At 39.5% G+C, this 27685-nt stretch overlaps 1 protein-coding gene across 5 annotated transcripts in view; it reads left to right on the top strand.

Annotated features, from left to right (window-relative positions):
- The first annotated feature begins 633 nt into the window (after positions 1 to 633).
- Positions 634 to 27685, top strand: part of CBFA2T2 (CBFA2/RUNX1 partner transcriptional co-repressor 2) — a 167611-nt gene continuing 140559 nt past the window's right edge. For 2 of the 5 annotated variants that reach the window (XM_073236711.1, XM_073236710.1), the window contains exon 1: positions 634 to 857. In XM_073236711.1, the coding sequence (XP_073092812.1) occupies positions 824 to 857 (34 nt within the window). In that variant the 5' untranslated portion in view covers positions 634 to 823. Of the gene's footprint in view, positions 858 to 12794; positions 12910 to 27685 lie in introns of all 5 variants that reach the window. The other 3 variants (XM_073236712.1, XM_037012784.2, XM_037012783.2) reach the window with 3 other exon arrangements.

The following is a 27685-nucleotide window of genomic DNA, read 5'->3' as shown; positions in this document are numbered from 1 at the left end:
AAAGTATTAGGTCTGAAGTCATAAATTCCTATGTTTCAATCCCATCTCTTTTTGCTAACAGTAACCAGTGGGAAGCCCTTCCCACATGTATAGAAAAGGGAAAATAACTCTCATCCTCCTTGTGAGGATTAGCTGGATGGACTATGTAAAAATAGCACGAGTATGATAAAAAGTCAATAATAATGATGCTAACAGTTCTTAACGTTATGGTGATGACATTTCAGACATTTGGAATACGCAAGTCCAAAACAGGTTAAGTGACTTATCCGCTGACACGCGCAAAGGCGCCCAGGCCTTAACCTGGAGAATCCAGGTGAGGCTTTGTCACCTCCGCCAAAGCTCCTCCCCCAAAGCTTTGTCACCTCCTCTAGGATTCCGCCCCGGTCCCAGGCCTGGCCCTCTAGCCTGGCCACAGCCGTTAGCCCGGGTCCAGAAGAGTAAGCCTGGCGCCTGAAGGGAGCGCGTGACGCAAGAGTGGCGGGCCTGAGAAGCCGGATGCGCCTGGATAGGGTGGTAGGTTCACGCGGAAGGGGCGGGGCAGGTTAGGGGAGCCCTGCTTCCGCGTGCGTTTGTCTGCAGGGCGAGAGCGCGCAGCGGGGGCGTGCCCGGCAGACGGGGCGGGGCCATCTGGGGGCGGGGCAGCGCACGGCCTAACGGCTGCGTTGGAGGTGGAGGCGGTGGCGGCGGCGGTGGTAACGGCAGCGGTTTCGTTGGCGGCGGCGCTGAGCCTGGCTAACGTGGCGGCTACAGGTCACGCGGCGGCGCCTGCGAGGGGCCAGGGCCGCGGGTGGAGGCGGGAGGCCCTCGGCAGTGGCGCTCGGCGATGGTGGGCGTCCCTGGAGCGGCCGCCTTCCAGCGTAAGCGAGGCGGGAAGGCGGGTGATTGAGGGGGGCGTGTGAGGGGCCTGCGTCTGCACCGGCGCTAGCTCCCTAGAGGCCCCCAGCGCCAGGCTGGGCTTGGGGAAACTGAGGCTCGAAGCCGGGCGGCCGATCCAAGGTCACGCGGCGGGCCGGGCCCTCGGGGCTGTAGAGGCCGCCCGAGCGCTTCCTGCGCGCCGGGACGGTTTAGGGCTCACTCTGTGAGCGAAACTGGGTCCCGCAGCCTCGCAGCACAGGCCGGGCCGGCATCCGTCAGACTTGTCAGCGGACAAAGATTATTTTGTCTCCTGGTGCTGGGGCCACTAAGTCCGGCTCTTGGGGAAATACTACACACTCCCAATTTCGAGGGGTGTGTGGTGGGTGGACGGTGAAGGAGGAGAAGATGGCCCCTTTGCGGGCCTGTTGAGTGCAGGCTCAGGGGTCGGACTGCCTGGCTTTATATCCCGGTTCCCTCACTGACAGGCTGTGACCTTGGGTCTCTTCGAGCCTCGTTTCCCCCTTCTGCAAAATGGGGGTGTGAAGAGCATCTCCAGCCCCCGCCCCAGGATTCTTGGGTTTTGTGAGGCCAGTAGAATGCTTGGCACAGATTCTGGAACGTACACAAGCATGAAAACTGTCTTTTTTGTAATCGTTAATAAACCTCATCCAGGGTGAACCTCGCTTGGGAAAAGAAAGCCTGAAATTGGGCTCTGGTTATGTATTTAAGATTTTAATTTTATCTTCGGTTAGACCTCCTTTATCATCCAGTTGTTTTCTTAACTTCCATTTCTCTATCCCAGCATTTATCTAGTGTTCCTCCTAGAATTGTGAGATCCTTGGAGGAGGGGTGGGGTCTCTTAATAACAACAATAAAATTTTAATCATTTCTCTTTATAATAGCAATAATAGCCAACATTTTTTGAGCAGCAGGCATTTTGCATTTATATTCATTTAATATTTATTAAATAATCTATTAAGTAAAAAATACCATTCTCAGCCCTGGAAATACAGCAATAAGCTGGATGGACCAAGCTTTGAGTTTGGTTGAGGGGAGGAGAAAGACATGGTAAATGAAGATAACAGACGTCTGTGTTGAGCATGTTTTTTCACATTTTATCTTGGTGACAACGTAAGAGTTAAGTATTTGAGTAGGCCCATTTTGCAGAGGATGAAACTGAGGAAACATAAGGAACCGTGTGATCTAGCCTCAGAGCTTATGCTCTTCAACACAGGAAAGAGGTTTTACACAGCCCTTTCTTCTTTGTTTTGACCCCTATTAAATTGAATTGGAGAAATGCAAAGTAGATGTACCCAGCTAATGCCTGTTCACAGTCAAGAATGCAGTTGCTGCTTTTGATAGTTTGATCCATTCCCCTTGAATCTTAAAACTAAAGAGAGGCAGAGATGACCCTTCAGGTCTGACAAAAGATTCACCACCTCTGTAAAATGGAAGGACCCTTTATCCGACCTTAAATTTTTTATGTCCAGGTCTGTTTTTGCAGTTTTAAGTTTAAAGTACACCTTCAAAGTACATTTTGGGTTCTGTTATGTAACTTTTATTTATTTATTTAAAATTTTTTAGTCCCTAAGAGAATTCTCTATTACATTCCTAGGCTGTGTGCTCAGTGTACTTTTCATTTTAATCTGGAAGCATATAGTAAGTTGCATTAAGAGGATTTTGTCAGTGAGGTTCCCATGATACAGTTAGATTCAACACTGACCATCTGCTAAGCACCAGGCCCTGTGTTGTAGGGTTTACAGAGATGAATAAGAGCCCACTCTTGCCTCTAGAAGCTTACCTTGATTGGTTAATATTTTTAACTGAAGTGCTGGCCAGAGAGAGAATGTAGTTCAGAGTCCTTGGGGGAAGTAGTCTAGAGCAGTGGCCTCAAATGTTTTTAGTGTTCTATCAGTAAATGGGGTTGAGTACATACATACATTACATGAATGTTTGCTTTAGTGTCATTAAATTTTTTATTGAAGTGTAGTTGACATACAATTGAATGTTTTAAAGTGCATTATAGTGTTGACTTGTAGCCTGTGTTATGTACATTTTATAACATGCAAAAACAGACGTTTTACAAAAGGATGAACTAAAGTACATATAAGTAGAAGTTCCAATGTTGTCTATCTACACCTCAGTGTGTAGGTAATAACTATGCATCCTGGTTGGACCTTCTTCCCCTCACCCTCTGAGGTCTGTTGAAATTCAGTCTGGAGCTGTGCCTAGGTTGAAGTCTTGGGGTCTGGTCCTTACTAGCTCTGAGACTTTGGGCACATAACCTTTCTGTGTACTTCATCTTCTCATCTGTAAAGTGAAATGAGAGTTCCTACCTCATTTGCATTTCGTGTGATGATTGATATGTGTTGATAACTGCATATGTTAATGTATGACAAGTACTTATACTGTACTTGACACACTGTTTTGGGGTCTGTTTGTGGCTGATGATACAAAGATGACTTAGGATCTCACAGTCTAATAAGGACCCTGCAAACGCATATGGATAAAGTGCTTTAAGTAGCAAAGCAGAGGCTTTTGGGGATGCAGAGTAGTCATAACTATTCTTTGAGGGTCCAGGAAAGCTTCAGGTAAGGAGGTGACATTTGAACTAGGCCTAAGAAGGAAAGGGACTTTTTCCAGGAGGAGTATTGGCTGCGGTTTTAGGGTGGAAACTTGGAGGCTGTTGAGGGCTTGGTGAGTAGTCCTCCAGATCTGAACCTACAGGGGACCTGATTGAAGCTTGTATACCTTGTTCAGGGGACCTGATTGAAGCTTGTATACCTTGTTAATGGAATGGTAGTGAGTTCTGGCTGGAGTTGTGCCTAGCAGGGGCCGGATGGCAATGAAGCCTATTCTAGAACTTTCATAGCACCACAGCTCTTTCCTCTCTGGTGGCACTTACCTCATTGTGCCTTTTTAGTTATCTAAGAATATAACCTCCTAAATATAAGCTCCTTGAGGGTTACAGTAGTATCTGTGTTGTGATTTTATTTTGCACAGCAAGGTAGGTGGTAAGTCCTTTACAGTGGAGAAACGTGTATAAATCATTGGACCTTCAAAGAATTCTAAACAGTTACAAGTTGTCTTGCCAGTAGGTTTCAGCCCCTGTCAAGTTCTCTATGGATTCAATGTGACCAAAGAAAATGACAGTAAAATGTTCTTGGGATGAAACGGTTATACCCAACTTTATTCCCAGGTGGCAGGTCAGTCACTAGAATCCCATTCACTCAGAGCGAGTCTGCATGCAGCAAGCTGGTCTCTGCCTGTGGGCCCCTCTGTCTGCACAGCCCTTCTCTGGGCCCGTCTGTCTGCACAGCCATCCTGTGGGCCTCTCTGCTGCGCAGCTGTCCCACACAGCCATCCTCTGGGTCTCTCTCTACAGTCGTCCTGCACAGCTGTCCTCTGGGCCTCTGTCCCTGGCGCTGCCACCACTCCAGCCTCTGCTCTGCTCTCCTGCAGCCTTGCAGCCCTGCCACCGTGTTGTGCCCAGAGCACTGGGAGGAGCTCTTTATATAGAGTCAGCAGCCATGTACTGCCCACAAGTGTGCAGTGAGCTAGTCAACCAGGGCCAGGTGAGAATCCTGGTCACAGGAACTCTCATTTTATCCACAAAGTGAAATTGTAAATGACCATAATTATTAGTCAGAAATTTGCTTATAATTATTTTATGGTAGGCCCTGTGCATTAACTATTCACAGGTGTGAGATAGTCATGTTCAGTGACTCTTTCCTTATCTGGCACTTACATTAGAATGAAAGAAGAGGTGTAAAAGTGTCCCAGAAAGACTACTCTGAGGGTAAATTAGGTACCTTCCATTTGCTCCTCTGGGTCCACTCTCCATCCTTTCCCTTCCCACCCTATTCTCTATCTTGGGAGGCTGACTTACCTGCATGGATTACATCAACAGGCTTCCTCCCCATCTGACCTTACAGAATTTAATTTTCCTGCTCCCTTGCCATGGGCGTTGCCTCTGGCTGGCTGTGTCCCTTGATTGAAGATTGCTGTTCCTCTAAAGGTGGTTCTCTCTATAAGACATGTTCCTTTAGGTTTGGAAATTTTTAATTTTCTTTGTTGCTTGAGCTTGGAGGTGCTCTCACTAGTCCCAGGGCACTACTTAACTATCCCTTGTGATTATCTTATGCCCTGCCCACACCTTTCTCAATAACCCCCTTATCAGACCCTCCTTGAATTATCCTTTCCCAGAGTGCTATCTTTTGCTGGGACCATGACTATGACTGAAGCTTGTATACCTTGTTAATATTAGGATAACTCCTCAAACTTTAACTCCAAGCTCACTTATATTCTGCATATTCTTCAAATAAAGAGGCTTGTTTGAGCCCAGCTCATGGCAGATTTAAAAGCAAGAAACCAGATGGAGAGGAGTATGCTTACCCCAGATAAGCATACCAACAATGAGGGGACAGGTCTCTCATTCTCTCCTGTGGTCCTTAGTTACTATGCCACATTGATGTATTTAGGCATTTCCTCCACCCCAAACTATTGGATAAGAAAAAAATGTAATAAGATTAAAAGCACATAATCTGTGCCCATACAATCAAGACAAGTTAAATTGCAGTTGTAGCCTCTTTAAAAGACAGAGATAATACATGAAGCAGGTGCTTTGTTACAATGGAAAAGCAGAATTTGGAGGCAGACTTGGGTTTGAGGCCCAGTCTACTGGGAAGTTACTCAACCTCTGAAACTCAGTTTTTGTTTGTTCAGCCTGTAAATGGGGATAATTCCTGCCAAGTGATAATGACTAATATTGAATGTTTATTTTGGGCCAGATATCATGCCAAACATACCTTTTGCCTTACTTCCATTTTTTTAGGTAGGTATATATATCATTTTAAAAATTAGGAAATTGACTCAGGTGTTATAGAGTTAATAAATAACCAAGCCCAGATTAAAAACTAGATCTTTCTGAGAGCCTAAGCTCTTAACATTAAAGTAACTCTTACTTAAAATGTGTTGGCCATCAGTGAATGAGAAAATTCAACCCTTTGTTCCTATATTCTTCACTGTGAAGTTCCTATAATTTGAAAGGTCATATAAATTATCAAAATACAGCATTTATAAGGGAAAGGAAACCGTGCTTAGAGATCTCTAAACATTACTACCATACGGAACATTTCCTGGTTGTTTTTCCCTTTTTGGGGGAGGATGTTCAGAACCTTTGTTAACCTCATGTTCTATGCACCTCACCTCTACCTCATGCAGTGTTGAGTGAAGTGAGCTGAAGGCTTTAAGAGTAATACTGATACTGCTACAAAACCTAATTAATTACTTAATCACCAGCAATCTGCATGTTAATTTAGAATTGATATTTCTGAGTGTCCTTGCATAGAATTACGTATAAGTTTTCCTACTAGGAATAAAGTTATCTTTTGATTCAGTTTTGAGGGTGTTGACTTTGGTTATTTTGAGAGTTGGGATTTAGTAAATTGAATCATATCTTGGACACTTGTAATGATTTTTGTCTTCATCTTTGATTTTTGAATACATTTATTCTGGTTTGGAACCTGTTGGCTTTCCTACATACAGGTAGATTCTAAAAATAAGCAGAAAGATTGATTTTAAGCTTGTTCTTGAGGATTAAGACTGTTGTGTAGGGTATGCAAATCTAGACTTTATGATTAGTTATTTGAATTTTTTTTTCATGGTGATTTTTTTTTATTAAGGTCTCATTATTATACCCTCTTATGAAGGTTTCACATGAAAAACATTGTGGTTACTACATTCACCCATACTACATCCATCCCACACCCCATTGAAGTCACGATCAGTTATTTGAATTTAATGAATGCATTTAGACAGGAAGGATCATTTAAATGACAGTGTTCAATAAATAAATGCAGCACTAAAATCAAGTTGAGTTAATTGACTAAGTTAATACCTCTTACAGGGTAAGAATAAATCACCTGCCAGTTTTATCCTCATTTGTTAGTTTTAGACTATTGTTTTGAACCTCATATTATAGAACGAAGTCACTCAATTGTAAAGATTTACTTCAAATCCCTGAAAGTTTGAAAGCTAATGAGGGAGAATCTCTCCCCTAGTTGTTTCTGCTTTGGTAAGATTATCAAGAAGAGGGGCTTCATTTAGCGCTGTATCTACTGGCCCATGTGCAGTATGAGCATACTATCAAGCCCCCCCCATACCCCATTGAAGTCACAATTGTATGTACATTGTATGTACATGTGACAGAGCCTGTCTCTGGGTTTTATTATTGCTGGTTAAGTAACTTTTTGCCTCTGTCTCTGGTTTCCATCTCTGGCCCCTTGAAGGCCTTGAGGCTGTCTGAAATTACAGGTGCTGGGGGTATCATAAGTCAAACTTATAAAATGAGTCCATTGCACATAGGTCATCTGAATCTGATTTTTAAGTCCAGTTTAATTCCTTAAAAAAAAAAGCCTGCTAGATTTTCTGCTGGGTACTTTTCACGTTTGTCATCTCATGTAATTCTTAGAAAAACCTTGGGAGGGAGTTAGTATCCGTTTTACAGATGAGAAAATAAAGCCCAGAGAAGTTAAATAAACTGTCCAAGGTCACAGAGTTCATTAGTAGCAGATGCACTAGTCAGACTTAGTTTAATCCTCATTTTGAGTTTATTCATTATACATTGAGATCTGAGTCCAACAACCCCTATTTTTTACTTTATAATATGGTTTCTATTTACTATCTAGACTAGAGGTTTTCAGACATGTTCCAGAGAATCCCAGAACTCCCTGAAGATAGTTGATTTCTCATCATCTTTCTTCAGCAACTTCTTTCCCTGACATCTTTTCTTATTAAAAAATGTCCTAGGAATTAGGATAAGATATAAAGACCACTGTCTTGTTCAGAGGTATCTTGAATTAGCCTTGGAAAAAGCCAACAGAAACTCTCAGCAGCCTTTACCAATTCATTTTAGCAGTGAAGCAGATGATGGCAGTGAACATCAAAAGCCCAAGAAATGTCCATACTAATTGTGAGGAGCTGTCAAATGCAGATCATCAAATACAGTATATGGACTATGCAGTGAACTTCTACTTCGGAATATGGCTCTTTAAGATCTGATTCTACCCCTCTGTTTTGTATTGCTATAATTAAATGTAGAAATCAAAGTAAAATTCGAATAACCCAGAGCTAGGTACCCTTCTGTCTGAATTTATAGCTTTGGAGTTGGCTAGACCTTTCAATTAAATTAGCTGATGGTGACAAATATGTAATCTGACCTCTTCAGCAGCTCAAGTGAAATGTTAATACTAGGCAGAGCACAGCTCCCTTGACACACTATTTTGACCTTTTCCTCTCACAAATGTTTTCCTTATTCCTTTGTTAACTTAGCCATCACCATGAAGAGGTCCTGCCTGCTTTTAATTTTTTGAAGCCACGTAAGAACAGACATTCAAACAACATAGATTTATTCAGTTTTTCTTAGATTCCTAGAGCTGCACTAACCATACAGTTTCATCTTGTTTATGTAGTTTTTAGCTGGTTTATTGTCACCTTACCACTACTCATACTCTTCCCCTCTTAATGAAAGCTAAAATACTATGACATTTTTTTCCACCAAAAATGTGTCAGAGCATTTTTGCCCTTAATATTGAGAAAGTGGTAATGTCACTTTGTTTCCCTCTAGAGAAGTGGAGCCAATCCAACCTTACAGGAAGGAGTCAGGCAGAAAGCAAGTCCTCTTTATGGCTGAGATTAAAGGTAGAGGTGAATGAAGGGAGGGAAGTTCTGAGTAGTGAGGGAGAAGTAGGGGAAGAGGTGCCAATGGTCTTAGTTCCTCTGTAATTCATTCTCTAGCTGCTTAGAGTTGCTTACAGCTCAGCTCCTGTTTTCGTTAGCTCCCCCTTAATTTTCCTTCAGCGCGTTGGTCTGGCTAAGTGGTTTAAACTATACTCATTTCTTATTAAATATATCACATGATATATTTACTATAAGCTGTTTTAGAAAAACATTTAAAGATAGTGATCAGCATTATAAAAAACACTTAATATTCCTTTTTCTTTTTTTTAAACTTTGTATTTTGACATAATTTCAAACAAGAAAAAGTTGCAAGAGTAGTATTAAAATTGCTGTAGACAATTCACTTTGATTTCCCAGATGTCAACATTTTACTGTATTTTCCATATTCTTTTTCTGTCTATATATATGCATATTATTTTCCTGAACTATTTTGGAGTAAATTATACATGTGATACCTCTTTACCCTAAATAATATATATTTCCAATAAATAACCACAATATACTTATCAAGATGAGGAAATACAGCCTTGATAAAATGTTATCTAATATACACACCTTATGCAAGTTTGTTCCAATAATGTTTTTTAGAGGAAAACATTTTAGAGCCCATTTGTTCCAATAATGTTCTTTAAAGGAAAACATTTTAGAGACCATTTGTTCCAATAATGTTCTTTAGAAGAAAACATTTCTTTCTAGTCTAGGATCCAAACCAAGATCATGTATTGTATTTAGTTGTCCTGTCTCCAGTTTCCTTCAGTTTTTAAGAATCCTCAGTCTTATCTTTCATGACCTTGGCTTTTTTGAATGATATAGGCCATTTTGTAGAATGAGCCTCGGTTTGAATTTGTCTTCCTTAGGAGTAGATTCAGATTATGCATTTTTGCAGGAATTGTGTCCTCTGATGTGTCCAGGACTGATAATGCTAACTTTGGTCACTTGTGTAAGGCGATGCCTGTCAAGTTTCTCTACTATAGATTTAATACCTTTTTCCTTCTTAATTAGTAAGAATCTTATGGGGAGATACTGAGTCCATGTAAATATCTTGCTTTCACCAAACTAGCTACTAGTTTTACCATCTGTTAATGAAGTTTTCTTGAGTCAGTTATTACTTATAGTTGTGCTATGATACTCTATCAGTTCTTCTTCACTTATTGGCTATTGTACTGCAGAGCATTTTTTTTACCCTTATTTACATATAATATTAATATGGATTCTTATTCAGTAGGTTGTGATCTGTCGCTGGCATTATTATGGTGTTGACATCCTAGATTTGTCCAGTGGAAACTCCTTCAAGCTAGCTCTTTTGTTCTTTTGACAAGTTTCTAAGATTCTTGAAGCACTTCCTTACCCACTGGCACAAAAAGATATTCCAGGCTTATCTTTTCCTACCCGAGTCTTGGAATCAGCTGTATCTCCAAGATGTTTCTCCTAATTCCTGTAAGTGGAAAAAGTTACTTAGAAATAAGGATCTGGGTGCTGTGTATGCTCATTGCTATATGATATCATTGCCTCTGAATCCTCTTAAGGGACTGAGCAAGGAAAGTATGTATATACATACACATAAATGTATATATACACATACATATACCTATATGTATATATACCTATTTGTTTTTATCTATATATAATAAAAACTATGAGTTCATTCTAATATTTCCAATACCAAAAATTCATTTAGCATTTCTCCTTTCTGTTTTGGTAAATCCCTTCTCTTACTAAAGGGTTAATAAGCCTGATTCACATAATCCACAATATATTTACTTGTTTCTCATTCCTAGAATATACAGAAAAGCTCCAGAATTGCTAACCCATGTTACTGTGAAATACCTACCAACTAGAGTTCAGTTGGTAGACTTATTTGTTGACAGGTTTTTTTTTGGTCTTCCATCTGAGGGTCAGTACACTGTGTTCAAAAGTTACTTTGGAATTTTTTAGCTCATAAGTCATTTAAAATGCAATTCAACCTAGAGGAAGTTGATGTGTACTCTTGGGAACATATTTATTGTTCAGTAAGTAGGTGAAAAAATACTCATTTTATATGGTTTCTTTTTTTTTTTTTCTTGGTAGAATTTCAGAATAACTTGAAATTCTTAATTTTTAATGAATGTTAGTATTTCTGTCATCTTTAAGGGAATCTGATTTCTCTCATCTTTAAGGGTATCTGATTGACTCTAGCTATGGAGTGTCTTCCTTACCCAAGGTGAAATAGTTTTATATTTTCATATGGACCTAGTAATTTGCAGCCGCTGTCTTGTTGGTTTTGGCAGATAGTGAAAAGTTATTTCAATTTTTTTTTTCTTGTTAAAAAGATGCAATGATTTGCTACTGAGTGATGTGCTTTTGCAACTCAAAGAAGGAATTCTGGTGTGCTCATTTTTCAAATATTTGTAGGTGAGAACTGTAGTTTGCCCTTTTTGGGGTGTTAGTATGGGGAAAGGAAGTAGGTGATGATGAATGAAAGTCAAGTAATGGTAACTACAGGAATGAACACTGTCAAAATAATACTTGTTTCTTGGAAAAGCAAAGCACTGTGCCTCTTGATATTAGCTGCAGACTTCGCCAATACTGATTATAGAGAATGGTTTCTCTGAAAACATGGCATCTCTGGGAAAACCTCCACAGAGAGGGTTTAACCCAGCAATTGTTAGGTGGTGTAGCTGAAATGTCTTGCTTTTAAGCAAACCTGAACCTAAGTGAGAGTAAATATGGTCCCAATTATTTCTTGTAAATATTGTCACAATTATTCCTTTTTTTCCTCCCAGATGTGGGGTAGTTTCTTTTTCTTAGGTTTTTTGAGATGTAATTTACATACAGTTAAGTTTACTCTTTTTAAGGGTCCACATATAAGAGTTTTGACAAATATATGCAGTTGTAATCACCAAACCAATCAAGATATACATGGATTATTTCCATCATCCCCAAAAATGCCTTACATGCCTGGCAATTACTATACTGATTTTTGTCTCTTAATATATATATTTTTTGTCTTTAGTTTTGTTTTTTCCATAATCTTATATAAATGGAACCATATAGTATGTAACCTTTGTGTCTGGTGTCTTTCACTTTATTGTAATTCTCTTCAGATTCATCCATGTTATATGTACCTGTAGTTCTTCTTTATTACTGAGTAGCATTCCACTGTATAGATGTCATGTTTTTTTTTTTTTTAATCTGTTCAGTTAATGGACATTGGGGTTGTCCCATTTTAATGATTATGATTATGAATAAAGCTCTGTACATTTATGTAAAGGTGTTTTGTGGACACATGTTTTTATTATCTTAGGTAAATACCCAGGAGTGGGATTACTGGGTTCTATAGTAATTTCATGTTTAACTTTTTAAGAAACCACCAAAGTTAAGCCTAGGCATAAAAACACAGTAAAAGGCAGGAAGGATTTCACCTTAAAGATAAGATTGTATTTTAATACCCAAGAAGTTAAGACCGGTAGAAATTCTTAACTTACTCTTTAGCAAACAATACCTCAGCCCACCTTGGGGGGCTGAGCAGGTGGCCTTGTTTCATATGCCCCTAGACCAAGATGCTGGTATCTCAGGGAGAAATCATCAGAGGAAGTTGCTTGTGTTAAGTTAATTCTAAATATTCAGAGACCACTTAACAAGTTCACACCCCTAAGTTTTTTTCATGTTCTCGAAAAATCCTCAGCTGCCTATAAAACCCCCTAGACAACGTACCACTACGGACTCTCTTGTCCCCTCCTGGTGTGAGCTGGGAGCTCTGTCCTTTCACTGTATCTCTAAATAAAAGCCTGTACCTTGCTCTCCTAAAAAAAAAAAAAAAAGGAAACCACCAAAGTTTTTTCCAAAATGGCTGCATCATGCCATTTTGCATTTCTACTAGTAACGTATGAGAGTTCCATTTGCTTGTTGGGTGTTTTGTTTTGTTTTAGAATTAGTTGGTCATTAACAGAAATAACAGCAACCATCATTTATCCATCAGAACAATTTTCACAATTACCTGAATTTTGCAGTAATCCAAATGAGGTAATAATATCCTCATCTTATTTTGTATAAGGGCTTTGGTTCAGAAGTTAGGTGATTGGCTCACTGTTGCACGGCCTGTATGCAGGGGTGTGGACTTACGGGGAGCTGGAGCTGTGAGGGAACATTCTGTTTCTCTTTAGTTAGAAGTACAGTAAGTGAAGACATGGGTATCATCCCATGCTTCCTTTTACCTTCAGCTCACAAGCAGTGAAGTCTTCGACAGTTCATATTTGGATTTTGAATTTATTTCATCTGTGAAATGGGAAGAGCTGTACTTTCTCTGTCTACCTGACAAGATAACCATCTGACAAGGTGAGAATCAATTGAAGGATTGTAAAAGCATGTTTTGAACACTACTTGTTACATGAGTGCTTATGTAAAAGTCTTTTTTTAGTGGTTTCCATAGTTGTTTATAGTAACAATTTTGCAGAAAAAAATGGTTTATAGATACAGGGGAAAAGCAACTTGATATAGGAACTGAACAGTAAAATTATCAGTATCACTATAGTATATGCAGAGACACAGTGTCCCCTTTTCTCATACTTTGTTTTATGCAAGTAGTACATGAATATATTAAAAATTTTTAAACAACATGAATAAGGTAAGAATCAACTACCCTAGTGTCTTTCTCAGTGAAGCCGTTCATTTAACAACCATACTGAGGTGCTGTCAGATAAGTGCAGGGACTGTGTCAAGTTTCATGAGACTGCCAAGGTGGGTAAGATTCAGTCCCTGTTTTCAAAGATCTTCCAGCTTATCCTTTCCTCCTTTACTCCTGTGTCCTAACACTTTGTTGATTGTAATGAAAGCCTTGACAACTGGGTTTTTATTAAGTTTAGACAGTGATCTTTTCCCTCATAATTGATACTGTTGGGGAGAGTTACATTGGGAAATAATGAAGGAGAGATTCTGATTCAGTCATTGGAGGCATGGAATTTCTCAGGGAGGGAATAGGATGCTAATACATACCTCTGAGCCACTGAGCACCTACCTGCCGGTAGACATCAACTCTTGGCTTGCTATGAACTCTCTGTAGGTCTCTAGATAGTCTAATTTTGTGGCTGTTGGACTCTGAAGAATGATGTGGTAAATGAGAGTTTCTGTAAAAACAGTAGTTATTAAATAGTAATTTGAAATTCTAAATCACTTCCTGACTCTTGTGAATGACTCCTTTTTTTTTTCTTTTTTTTTTCTGAGAGGGCATCTCTCATATTTATTGATCAAATGGTTATTAACAACAATAAAATTCTGTATAGGGGACTCAATGCACAATCATTAATAAACCCCAAGCCTAATTCTCAAGTCTCCAATCTTCTGAAGCGTAATGAACAAGTTCTTACATGGTGAATAAGTTCTTAAATGGTGAACAGTGTAAGGGCAGTCATATCACAGAAACTTCCGGTTTTGATCATGCATCATGAACTATAAACAATCAAGTCAGATATGATTATTCATTTGATTTTTATACTTGATTTATATGTGAATCCCACATTTCTCCCTTATTATTATTATTATTATTAAATAAAATGCTGAAGTGGTAGGTAGATGCAGGATAAAGGTAGAAAACATAATTTAGTGCTGTAAGAGGGCAAATGTAGATGATCAGGTGTGTGCCTATAGACTAAGTATTAATCCAAGCTAGACAAGGGCAACAAAACATCCACAGATGCAGAAGATTTCTCTCAAAACAGGGGGTGAGGTTCTAAGCCTCACCTCTGTTGATCCCCAATTTCTCACCTGATGGCCCCCCTGCGACTGTGCCTGTCTTAGGTTGTTCCTCGAATGACTCCTTTTTTGAGTTCTATTTTTGAGTTTTATTTCAGTTCACTTGCCGTTTCAGTCTCTTGATTCTCTTTACTCTGGCAGTTGAGTTAAAGAAATCATTTATTCTAATGATTAAATGAGGAGTCTGATATTTATATTCTTCCAGAAAGACAAACACCTTGTTATACAAGAAGGTGGACTATAATAAGCTGCTGTTATAGTGACTAAATGTCATTGATTTTCTAAGATCTCTTGATTTCACATACTCTTTACTTTTATATACTTTCACAAACATTTATTGAGCCCGTAGTACCAGATGCCAGGAGATATCAAGAGAGTTCTAAGGCCCTGGAAAAGTTAAGATGTAGTCCAGTAAGGAAGAGAGACATTGATAGTTTTCGGTACTAAGTGGTAGGCAGTGATAACAGCATGAAGATAAGGATAGGCATCCGGCCTGGTGTGTGTGCATGCATGTGCGGATGTGTTTGTTTTTTTAAATTGAACTAGAGTTGATCTACAGTTACATGTGTTTTTAAAAGGCTTCTTAGAGAAAACGATTGCCTGTCTTGAGCCAAACCTGTTTTTCCTTTCCAACAGATTTTTTATTAAATTAATTTTTGGACCAGCAATGTATTTATATAATCCAGCTTTCAAAAGGTACAAAGAACTCCAAACATTAACCCAAACATATATGGTCAATTAATATTCAATAATGGAGCCATGGACATGCAATGGGGAAATGACAGTTTCTTCAACAGATGGTGCTGAGAAAACTGGACAGCTACATGTAAGAGAATGAAACTGGATCACTGTCTAATCCCATACACAAAAGTAAATTCGAAATGGATCAAAGACTTGCATATAAGTCACGAAACCATAAAACTCTTAGGAAGAGAACATAGGCAAAAATCCCTTAGACATAAACATGAGCAACTTCTTCATGAACATATCTCTCCGGGCAAGGGAAACAAAAGCAAAAATGAACAAGTGGGACTATTATACTGAGCTGAAAAGCTTCTGTACAGCAAAGGACACCATCAATAGAACAAAAAGGTGTCCTACAGTATGGGAGAATATATTCACAAATGACAGATCCAATAAAGGGCTGACATCCAGAATATATAAAGAGCTCACGCACCTCAACAAACAAAAAGCAAATAAGCCAATTAAAAAATGGGCAGAGGGGCTGAATAGACAGTTCTCTAAAGAAGAAATTCAGATGGCCAACAGACACATGAAAAGATGCTCCATATCGCTAATCATCAGAGAAATGCAAATTAAAACCACATTGAGATATTACCTCACCCCAGTATGGATCACCACCATCCAAAAGACAAACAACAACAAATGTTGGCAAGGTTGTGGAGAAAGGGGAACCCTCCTACACTGCTGGTGGGAATGTAAATTAGTTCAACCATTGTGGAAAGCAGTATGGGGATTCCTCAAAATGCTCAAAATAGAAATACCATTTGACCCAGGAATTCCACTTCTAGGAATTTACCCTAAGAATGCAGCACTCCAGTTTGAAAAGACAGATGCACCCCTATATTTATCGCTGCACTATTTACAATAGCCAAGATATGGAAGCAACCTAAATGTCCATCAGTGGATAAATGGATAAAGAAGTGGTACATATACACAATGGAATATTATTCAGCCATAAGAAGACAAATCCTACCATTTGCAACAATATGGATGGAGCTAGAGGGTATTATGCTCAGTGAAATAAGCCAGGCGGAGAGAGACAAATACCAAATGATTTTACTCATATGTGGAGTATAAGAATAAAGAAAAACTGAAGGAACAAAACAGCAGCAGAAGCACAGAACCCAAGAATGGACTAACAGTTACCAAAGGGAAAGGGACTGGGGAGGATGGGTGGAGAGGGAGGGATAAGGGTGGGGAAAAAGAAAGGGGGCATTACGATTAGCATGTGTAGTGGGGGGGCATGGGGAGGGCTGTACAACACAGAGAAGACAAGTAGTAATTCTACAGCATCTTACTACGCTGATGGACAGTGACTGTAATGGGGTTTGTGGGGGGAACTTGGTGAAGGGGGAAGCCTAGTAAACATAATGTTCTTCATGTAATTGTAGATTAATGATACCAAAATTAAAAAAAAAAGGTGGAGCATTTAGTGAACAGTCTCTCTCACCTCTGTATTCCAGCCCCTCTTCCTTTCCTTGGAGGTAGCTAGCATGACCATTCTTTCTGTATCCTTTCAGATTCCTGTAATCCGTATAATATCTATCATACATAAAGAACTTCCTCATTTTGTATTTTATTTCATTGTATGGGTGCACAGTACTTTTTTTTTCTATAGCCTATTACCAATGGACATTTATATACCACTCTTTTGTTGTTACAAACAGTGCTGCATAACTTTGTAAAAAATGTCATTTCATAAATCTGTAGGATAAATTCCTAGAGGTACAATTGCTGGGGCAAGGCATATACAATGATGTTACCAAATTTTTCTATAGAGATGGTATATCAATGTTTATACTCCTAACAGCAAAGCTTGTGACCCAAGTAAAGAAGGGGTAGGAAATGGGGAATTTGACTGGACCAGGTTTGTGGAGGACTAAAAGTAGTTAATATATTTGGAGTATAAAGTAATAGGTGAAGAATGGTAGGAGGTGAGACTAGAGAATCAGGCAGGGGCCAGGTTTTTATGCTTGGATTTTATTCTGTAGCTAATGGGGAGCAATAGAAACAGTGAGGGATTGACATAGTTAAGATTGTGTTCTAAATAGAGTGCTCTGGTGGCCCTATGAAGATGGATGGGAAGGGGCAAGACAGAAAGCACTAACATAATTAGGTTAATGCAGAAGCCTTCTTGTTAGACCATGTGTCTCAGTTATGGGTTTGGAGGCTGTTCCTTGTGAGTCTAAAAGGTTTACAGTGTGCTAAGAGAGAGAGGGGAGATTAATTTGAAAAGGGAGAGCATGTCTCACTGACAGTAGCAAGAAAGCTTCACTGGATAGTCACATGTATTTTGATGGATGGGTAGATTTTGGGTTGGTAGACAGGGAGAAGTGGGATAAAGGAAATCTTTCCAGTTACTGAGAGAATAAGAGTAGGTGAACTTTTCCTATAAAGGACATAATAGTAAATGTTCTAGGTTCTGTGGAACACATGTGATCTCTGTCACATACTTTCCTTTTTTATGACTCTTTAAAAATGTAAAAACTTAGCCCACAGCCCTTATGGAAACAGGCCATGCATGAGCAGGGCTTGCAGGGGGTTGGGATGAGAAGATGATGTTGTTGCCAACTCTTAGAATAAGCTAAGGCCTCAAGGCTTGGAAGGTGCAGAACATACTTAGTAAAACAGGTATAAAGGCAAGTTGAGGCAGAGGTGTGGAAAACTTTAAAAGTTAGTCCAAAGAATTTGTCCCTAGGTTAGGGAGCCACCTATTGTATTGACACCAATGGTGACATTTTGCCTGGTACCGTAAACTTGTATTATCAGCTGTAAAAGCATGTTTGGGAGAGTTGCTCTTGTGTAGATGTCTGTATTGCATGTAGTACTGCTAGTGGATCACCATTAATATGAAACACTAAGGTCTGACCGACTCATTAGGACTTAAGAGTGTTGTAGTGCAAGGCTTAACTCAGAATCAAGTTAAGGAAGTAGAATATTATGGCTCAAAATTTCAGGAATTCTATAGACAGTGGTAAACCTTTCTCACTATTTTTTATTCCAAGTTTTGAAAAATAGGAAATAAAAAATATACAACAGTGTAGCTGATTGTTTCATTAAACCGGTCCTCTATATACAACCTCTGTGAAAGCTTTCCATTGATTAAAACTTCTGATTCTAGATAATTGGAAAACTGGTTTTCCTTTGAGGTGAAAGTCTGGGTGTGTGGTTTGGTAGTATGAGATTAGAATTACCTCAGGGAGTTACTAGAATATCAGTGTGACACCCATATTATTGTACATCCTGGAGGAGAATGTTTTTGAAATAGCCTCCCAGGGGATTCTTTACCTGCTTTCTCCATTAAGAGCCCTCATTTGAATCAATTTCTGTCTTCTCTTTCCTGTGCTCACCTTAGTTTCCAGTAGTGCTTTCAGTAAGTTCTTAGATGAAACTTTGCTGTCCCATAAAGACTGCTGACTTCTGCTATATCTTTTTTTTTGGTATCATTAATCTGCAATTACATGAGGAACATTATGTTTACTAGGCTCCCCCCTTCACCAAGTCCCCCCCACCAACCCCATTACAGTCACTATCCATCAGTGTAGCAAGATGCCATAGAGTCAGTACTTGTTTTCTCTGTGTTGCACAGCCCTCCCTGTGCCTCTCCCCACATTATACATGCTAGTCGTAATGCCCCCTTTCTCCCCCTGCCTTTTCCCTCCCTCTCCACCCATCCTCCCCAGTCCCTTTCCCTTTGGTAACTGTTAGTCCATTCTTGGGTTCTGTGAGTCTGCTGCTGTTTTGTTCCTTCAGTTTTTTCTTTGTTCTTATACTCTACATATGAGTGAAATCACTTGGTACTTGTCTTTCTCCGTCTGGCTTATTTCACTGAGCATAATACCCTCCAGCTCCATCCATGTTGTTGCAAATGGTAGGATTTGTTTTCTTCTTATGGCCGAATAATATTCCATTGTGTATATGTACCACATCTTCTTTATCCATTCATCTACTGATGGACACTTAGGTTGCTTCCATTTCTTGGCTATTGTAAATAGTGCTGTGATAAATATAGGGGTGCATCTGTCTTTTTCAAATTGGGCTGCTGCATTCTTAGGGTAAATTCCTAGAAGTGGAATTCCTGGGTCAAAAGGTATTTCTATTTTGATTAAATTATATTTTAAATGAAAATTTTTGCTTGTGGCTGTTTAATAGAAAGATGTTTAAAAGATAGATGAAATGTTAGCTATACTAGCTGTTTGGAAGATAGCTTGACAATGTTTCTGTTTTACTGTAATTTTACTCTCTTTGTGTAAAGTTTTTACTAAAGAGAAAATGTATAAATCATAAATGTACAGCTTTTGAATTTTCACAAAGTGATCATACTTATGTAACTGTTATGCAGATTCAGTAATAGCTCAACTGCTTCAGAAGCCCACTTCACCTGCCAGCTGCTGTCCTTCCTTCTCCCCCAGGGTAACCAAAATCCTGACATAATGTCACCAATCATTATAATTTTACCTTTTAAAAAAATGAATGTTGTGTATAAAAAGTTTCTAAATATGTTTTCTTGTACGTGATAATAATGACATGTATTCTTGTGTCTGTATTTCATTCTCATTGCTGTAAATAATTCCACTATAAAAATATGCCACAGTTAAACCTAATCAAGGTAATGAAAAACCTATACCCTGAAATCTACAAGACACTCCTAAGAGAAATTAAAGAGGACACTAATAAATGGAAATTCATCTTATGCTCTTGGGAGGAAGAGTTAATATTGTCAAAATGGCCATCCTGCCTAAAGCAATCTATAGATCTATAGATTCAATACAATCCCTATCAGAATAGCAACAGCATTCTTCAACAAACTGCAACAAATAGTTCTAAAATTCATATGGAACCACAAAAGACCCTGAATAGCCAAAGCAGTCGTGAGAAGGAAGAATAAAGCAGGGGGGTCTTGCTTCCCAACTTCAAGCTCTATTACAAAGCCACAGTAATCAAGACAATTTGGTACAGGCACAAGAACAGACCCACAGACCAGTGGAAGAGCATAGAGTCCAAACATTAACCCAAACATATATGGTCAATTAATATATGATAAAGGAGCCATGGATATACCATAGGGAAATGATAGCCTCTTCACACAGCTGGTGTTGGCAAAACTGGACAGCTACAAGAAAGAGAATGAAACTGGGTTACTGTCTAACTCCATACACAAAAGTAAACTCAAAATGGATCAAAGACCAGAATGTAAGTCATGAAACCATAAAACTCTTAGAAGAAAACATAGGCAAAACTCTCTTGAATATAAACATGAACAACTTCTTCATGAACATATCTCCACAGGCAAGGGAAACAAAAGCAAACATGAACAAGTGGGACTATATCAAACTAAAAAAGCTTCTGTACAGCAAAGGGCACCATCAGTAGAACAAAAAGCATCCTACAGTATGGGAGAATATATTCATAAATGACATATTCACCCTTATTATCGAGTCCCCCCCATACCTCATTGCAGTCACCGTCCATCAGTGTAGTAAGAAGCCTTAGAGTCCCTATTTGTGCTGTCTTCCCCATGACTCCACACACACTATAGCACTATATAAACTATTAATTCTGTAGTACCATGTTCTATTTCTCAGCTATGCTGAATGAGCAACAATTTATTATATAGGATTCTGCTTTTACACTATAGTTTTTGAGAAATATTTTGCAAAAGTAAAAGAAGACATTCTTTAAAAATTTTGTAGCAAATATAGTAAAAAGTAAAAATTTTCTCTCACCTCATTACCAACAATGTGCATATGGATATGTTTATACACATCTGTAATACACAAATATACAGTGTTTTTTATAAATGGAATTATGCTGTGTTTTGCAGTGTCTTTATAATTTCTGGTTGGATGGGAGTCCACAGAGCTGTTCTGCCAGATCTTTGCTTTAAACAAGACCAAAGACATTTATTTCTTCTGTTGTTATAAGTACCTTGGAACAGATTTTATGAACGGCAGCAACATTCAGTATTGATCTGTTCAATGTTAGTAGTGAGATGGCTTTACTGTGATCACACCTTTCATTTCAGAGAACTTTCTAAATGCTCTGTAAAAAAAGGCAGATGTATAATTGACTGCTTTATGAGGCTGCTAAGCATCATTCAAGACCTTTTCCCTTTCTCAGAAAGTGCAGGATCATTCATTTTGGAGCAGTTGACTCTTAACAGATTGCACCTATTACCTGTGGTTGTAGGAGGTGATCTTTCTCCATCTGTCTGATAGTAGAAAAGTAAATTAGTGAACCTGTAACTAGACTGAACAGTGCTGGAAATGAAAATAGGTCCTTTCTGATAATTTATATACCAGATAATGCTATGTTATCTTTTGTAACCAAGTTCTCATATCTGTAGCTTACTATATTCCTGGGACATCTCTGATTTCCAGTATTTCACACCATTTTCTCCATAAGCCATCGAAATATTATTCTTTGCAACATTCAAATTAACACATGCCTATGGCATAAAATAATTTATCACCTCATAAATGTTTATTTATTTGCTCAGAAAGTAATTGCTGTTTTACCAATATTGATGAATCTTACTTAAAAGGGAGAATATTCCTTTGAGGGTTTAAGTAGAGGTTAATTTAAGGTCCCATGGGAAGGTTTCTCAATGTCTTGCCAGTGGGTTCAGCCCCGGACAAGTTCACTATGTATTAAGTGAGACTGGGAAAAATGACAGTGGAATGTTCTTGGTGTGAAAGAGTTTATACCCAATTTTATTCCCATGGTGGCAGGTCAGTCACTAGAATCTCATCCACTCAGAGCGAGTCTGCATGCCGCAAGCCGGTCTCTGCCTCTGGGCCTTTCCACCCCATATCCGTATTAGTCTCTGTCCTCGGTGCTGCCACCACTCCAGTCTCTGCTCTCCTGCAGCTGTGCAGCTGTGCAGCAGCCCAACACTGGGCAGAGCTCTTTAAATAGTCTCAATAACAATGTATTGCCCATACATGCGTAGTGAGGAAGCCAACCGGGGCCAGGTGAGAATCCCACCATACAAACCTTCACTTTCTCCATACTCAGTTATAAAGTTTCTTAAATATAAAACTAGGAAGAAATTCTCATTTTTCACTTGCTGTTTAGCATTATCCATTCATTAAGCACATTTAATAGTATTGACACTACCATTCTTAATATAAAACACTGATTGCTGAGGCTTATTAGAGCTTGTTTTACTAGGATTATCTTCTTATAGAAGCTATAAATTAAGTAGTTTGGCAAGTGGTTTTTGACAACCAAGTTTGTAATCTAGTATTGTCACACTTTATAACACATCTTTGACAATACGGTAACTTATTTTTGTTGTATTTGTGTTTCGAAGATGAAAGACATATTTTAGCATTGTCCTTTAGTTCAAAATGATGTTAGACTTAATCTGGGAAATAAAATGAAAATGCTGATTTGGGCTTGCCTCAATCTGCAGCTAACATTGTTCTAGCAAATTGCATGGAATGGATGTGCAGAACCAGGTGTTTTATTTTAACCACAGCTGTACCATCTGTGGGAGCAGGTGGACAGATTCTGTGTCATCAGGCAAGCACATCTGGTGAGACTTAGGAGAAGAAATAATTGATTGCTTTTCTTCCAACTACAGCCTCTCCAGTCACATACACCTAATCACAGCTTTTACCAGTGCATGGGTGTTGACTCTGGTCAGGATGACGAGGACTGAAGTGACAAAAAAAAAAAAAGCACATTTGGCTGCTTATGTTTTTGTTGAATTGACACTAAGATAAGTTAAAGGCTTTTTTGTTTAAACTTTTGTGTTGATTTTTGTTTTTAGCTACTTGAGGATATCTCCAGGATAGTTAAGTATAGTTTTATATATATATACACACACATACATATTATGTATACAGTTTATGACAGGCTCTTTCTGGAGAACTGGAAAATAAGCAAAGAGGGCTTTCATTAGGAAAAATAGAGCAAAATAAAGGTTATAGATCCCATACACTGAAGAATAGAAGGGAAATACAGACTCTTGAGTTACAGATTTTTGGAAGAGAGACTAGAGAGCATTTGTGACCCTTATCCTGAATTATCTCACAGATGAGAAAATACCTCCTCAGTATCAGGGGCTGTGTGGATAAAGTGAAGGTTCCTATAGCCAGGATTCTTATCTGGCCCTGGCTGGCTAGCTCACTACACACATGTGGGCAATATGTTGTTATTGACTCCATATAAAGAGCTCCACCTGGTGCTCTGGGCGACATGGTGTCATGGCTGCAGGAGAGCAGAGACTGGAGTGGTGGCAGCACCAAGGACAGAGACCGAGACGGCTGTAGGGGCAGAGAGGCCCCAGAGGCAGATACTAGCTTGCTGCGTGCAGACTTGCTCTGATTGACCTGCCACCATGGGAATAAAGTTGGGTATAACCCTTTCACTCCAAGAATGTTCCACTGTCATTTCTTTGGTCTCACTGAATCCTTAGTGAACTTGTTGGGTGCTAAAACCCATTGGCAAGACAATTGGTGGTATTCGGCAGGATTCATTATTGAACAAGGAAAAGAAAAGGCTGCCCTCATGGGAGGAATATTTCAGCAGGCTGCACCTATGGGCTGGGAGACATTCGAGTGTCCCCAGTAGACATTGTGGTACTGGGAAAGGGTGGAGGACTGGGCTCTACCCCAAGAGAAAGGAAATTTGTTGCTGACTGAAATGGCATCACTATGAAGTGCTGTGGGAATAGTAAAGTATGTCGTGGTAGCCTGAGAAGGAGCAGTGGCCCGAGAAGGAGCGGCATGAGAAGAAGAAGCACGAGAGTGCAGGCTGCCAGGTGCCGTGAGGCAGGTAAAGGATGTAGTGGAGCCATCAGCCCCAGAAATGGAGGAGTGGAGGTTTGATGCTGGTAGCAGAGGCATCAGCCCCTCAGTTGAAAACCCCACCTGGTTGAAAGCTGGTGGAGAACCCTAAGGACCCGGCAACTGCAGGTTCTTCCAGGAGAGGTGCAGCCCTCTCCTCAGGTTGTGGAGCACTCCATGCTCTGTTTCTATCCTCAGGCTCAAGCACAAAAGGAAATACGGTGTGCTTCTTGAAGGAAGAATTTAAAGGGCCCTGTGAAGGTCACAAGGACCCAGATGTGGGTTGGTTCTGAAAAGGCAGGAGCAGACAAAGAAATTGGATGACTGGAGCTGTGGCAATAACCAATACTGGAGCAGTGGTTCCAGCTGCTGAGGATGAAGCAGAAGGCAGAGATAAAGTAACAAGATCAGTCTGTGTGTCTGTAAGACTTTCTGCTGGAGAGACTGAAGAAGGTGGGTATTGTAAGGCCCACCCATGGTTCTTTTACAATATTCCAGCTTCCTTGCTCAGGGACCATTGCAGAGGATTGAGGGCACATATACTGAGAGGCAAGAATCCTGGAGAGGTGGAGTGTGGTTAAAGTGAGGGTTCCTGTGGCCAGGATTCTCACCTGGCCCTGGTTGGCTAGCTCACTACACATGTGTGGGCAATACTTTGTTATTAACTCTATATATAAAGAGCTCCTCCCAGTGCTCTGGGTGACATGGTGGCACAGCTGCAGGAGAGCAGAGACGAGAGTGGAGTGGTGGCAGTGCCAAGGACAGAGACTTAAGACAGATGTGGGGGCAGAGAGTTCCAGAGGAGATACTGGCTTGCTGCATGCACACTTGCTCTGAGTGGACGGGATTCTATTGATTGTCCTGCCACCGTGGGAATAAAGTTGAGTATAACCCTTTCACCCCAGGAATGTTCCACTGTCATTTCTTCAGTCTCTTTAAATCCATAGTAAGCTTGTCTGGGGCTGAAACCCATTGGTAAGACAGCCTGGTTCCTTGGTGAATTGGGTTAAAATTCAAAATAATTTTAATTGTGAAAAAGTGGATCAAAATCTGTGATATTTTACTATAAAATGTAGCTAAGTGAGTGGGCCAGTTTATTGTAGGATCTACCAGTTATATATGTAATTTCAGCTAATCTGAATACAAACAAACCTGTATTACAATGTTTCAGAAGTAGTAATCATACTGTTGGGATGCATGAAGGAAGCTAGGTGTTTGTTTGCCCTATCATACTTAAGGTTTTGCATTTGTGCACCTCAGTTTAAAAGATATATGTGGACAGCATTTAAGAGTGTTCAAAGATGATCTCCAAATATGATTCAGGAAAAGAAACCCCAGGTGGAAGGTTCAAGAAGCTGTCCTTGATAAAGAGAAAGCGTAGAGAATCAATAGGCCTTTAGGATTGTTTTGTAGAAATTGGCTAGTTGTGTAGTTACTCCGTTTAGAACTAGACAAGAAGTGACAGGAGCATCAAATTTTGCCTTAGCCATAAAGAAAGTAGATGTATATTGTATATTCAGGGATTGGCAGCATTAGTGTCACCTGGCAGCTTGTTAAAATACAGAATCTCAGGCTCTGTGGCCCAGACCTACTGAATTTGTGTTTTAATAAGACCCAGGTGACTAATATGTACAATAAAATATTAAATGAGTTAAACTAGAAACTTTATAATGATTAAGATTTTCCAAGAGCTTTTTAAGAAATGGGATTCTTAACCTGGATGAAAGATATTTTACATTTTTAAGTATTTACACACTTCTTGGGAAGAATCAAGTAGTAGAATGAGAGCATAAAGGGAAATTACATCAGCTTGAGCAAGAACACAACTAAATATGAAGCTGATGAGATTTCAAGCAAGAAAGGCAAAGTAGGAACCATTATGAAAACTATGGGTTATAAATACAGCTTTCCTTTTCTGAGCAAGGACACCATGCCAGCTCAAGATAAACTCTAAACTCTATAACGAATCCATTACATTTGCCTTTAGGAGACTTTGAAGAATTATGGTGTAGCTCCAGGCCAGGGGGGTTCCCTACTCTGGGCAAGTTCACTTCGGATTCAGTGAGACCGAATAACAGCAATGGAACATTGGGTAGGTAAAAGGGTTTATACTAAGCTTTATTCTTGTGGTGGCAGGTTGAGTGCTAGAATCAACGCCTGTCTCTGGCAGAGTCTGTTTCCATCTGTGCCTCTACTCCAGGCTCTGCCTCCACTCCAAGCTCTCTGCCTTGAGCACTGGGCAGGGATCTTCATATAACAACACAGGCAGTAATGGCTTATTGCCAACACAGCTTAAAGCATGTGCCTGCACTGTAGGCCAAGTATTACATCATTGCATGTGCACAGTGGGCAAGTAGATTAGGATCAGATGAGGATCCTGGCCATAGAGCTTCCATTTTTCCTATATATGGATTCTTAATTTTAAAGAATATGAAGGAAGTATAGTGCATAGTTGTTTCTCAATTCTATCTGTAATGTGCAAGGGTAAATTGAAGTTCTGTTAAAGTTGTTCTGCTGGGAAGCCAGAAACATCTAAGTATTTGACTTTATGAATATAATTTACTCATTCATCAAATACTTAATGGGTGCCATCTATGTGCCAGGTACAGTTTTAATTACTGTTGATAGAGTAGTGATCAAAATGAAGTCTTTAATCCCCCAGAGCTCACAGTCTGGTGGGGAGACAGCCAGTAACAAACAGACAAATATATACAGTACTAAAATACCAGGTGGAAAGAAATGTTTTGAAGAAAAATAAACTAACCAGGGATTGGAAAATGGTGGGAGGGGAAGGTATGGAGATCAGCCTTACATTGAGTTGATACTTGGAGAATCTTTTGGTTTAAGAGCTAACTTATTTCCTTGTTTTTTTTTCCTTTATACTTATCTCAGGTAGGTTTTGGAACACACTTCAGTTTTAAGGCCACTAAGATACATACTTGTATTTTTATTTTTTGACTCAGAGAATTACGTGTAACTAAGTGTCTGGCATGTAGTCTGCTTTAATAAAAATTTGCATGTTTCCTAACAAACTTAAAGTAAGATATTCTATTAAGAAAATCACAGCAGTCCTCCCATGAGTCAGGCTGAATTCTTTTTTTATGTTGTCAATCTACAATTACATGAAGAACATTATGTTTACTAGGCTCCCCCCTTCACCGAGTCCCCCCAACACACCCCATTACAGTCACTGTCCATCAGTTTAGTAAGATGCTGTAGAATCAGTACTTGTCTTCACTGTGTTGCACAGCCCTCCCCAAGCTCCCCCCTATATTATACATGCTAATCATAATGCCCCCTTTCTTTTTCCCCACCCTTATCCCTCCCTTACCACCCATCCTCCCTAGTTCCTTTCCCTTTGGTAACTGTTAGTCCATTCTTGGGTTCTGTGATTCTGCTGCTATTTTGTTCCTTCAGTTTTTCTTTGTTCTTATACTCCACATGAGTGAAATCATTTGATACTTGTCTTTCTCTGCCTGGCTTATTTCACTGAGCATAATACCCTCTAGCTCCATCCATGTTGTTACAAATGGTAGGATTTGTTTTCTTCTTATGGCGAATAATATTCCATTGTGTATATTGTACCACATCTTCTTTATCCATTCATTTACTGATGGACACTTAGGTTGCTTCCATTTCTTGGCTATTGTAAATAGTGCTGCGATAAACATACGGGTGCATCTGTCTTTTTGAAACTGGGCTGCTGCATTCTTAGGGTAAATTCCTAGAAGTGGAATTCCTGGGTCAAATGGTATTTCTATTTTGATCATTTTGAGGAACCTCCATACTGCTTTCCACAATGGTTGAACTAATTTACATTCCCA

This window comes from Manis javanica, chromosome 5 (assembly GCF_040802235.1).
Source record: "Manis javanica isolate MJ-LG chromosome 5, MJ_LKY, whole genome shotgun sequence".
In the NCBI taxonomy this organism is placed as follows: domain Eukaryota; kingdom Metazoa; phylum Chordata; class Mammalia; order Pholidota; family Manidae; genus Manis; species Manis javanica.
This window is presented reverse-complemented; position numbering and strand designations above follow the sequence as displayed.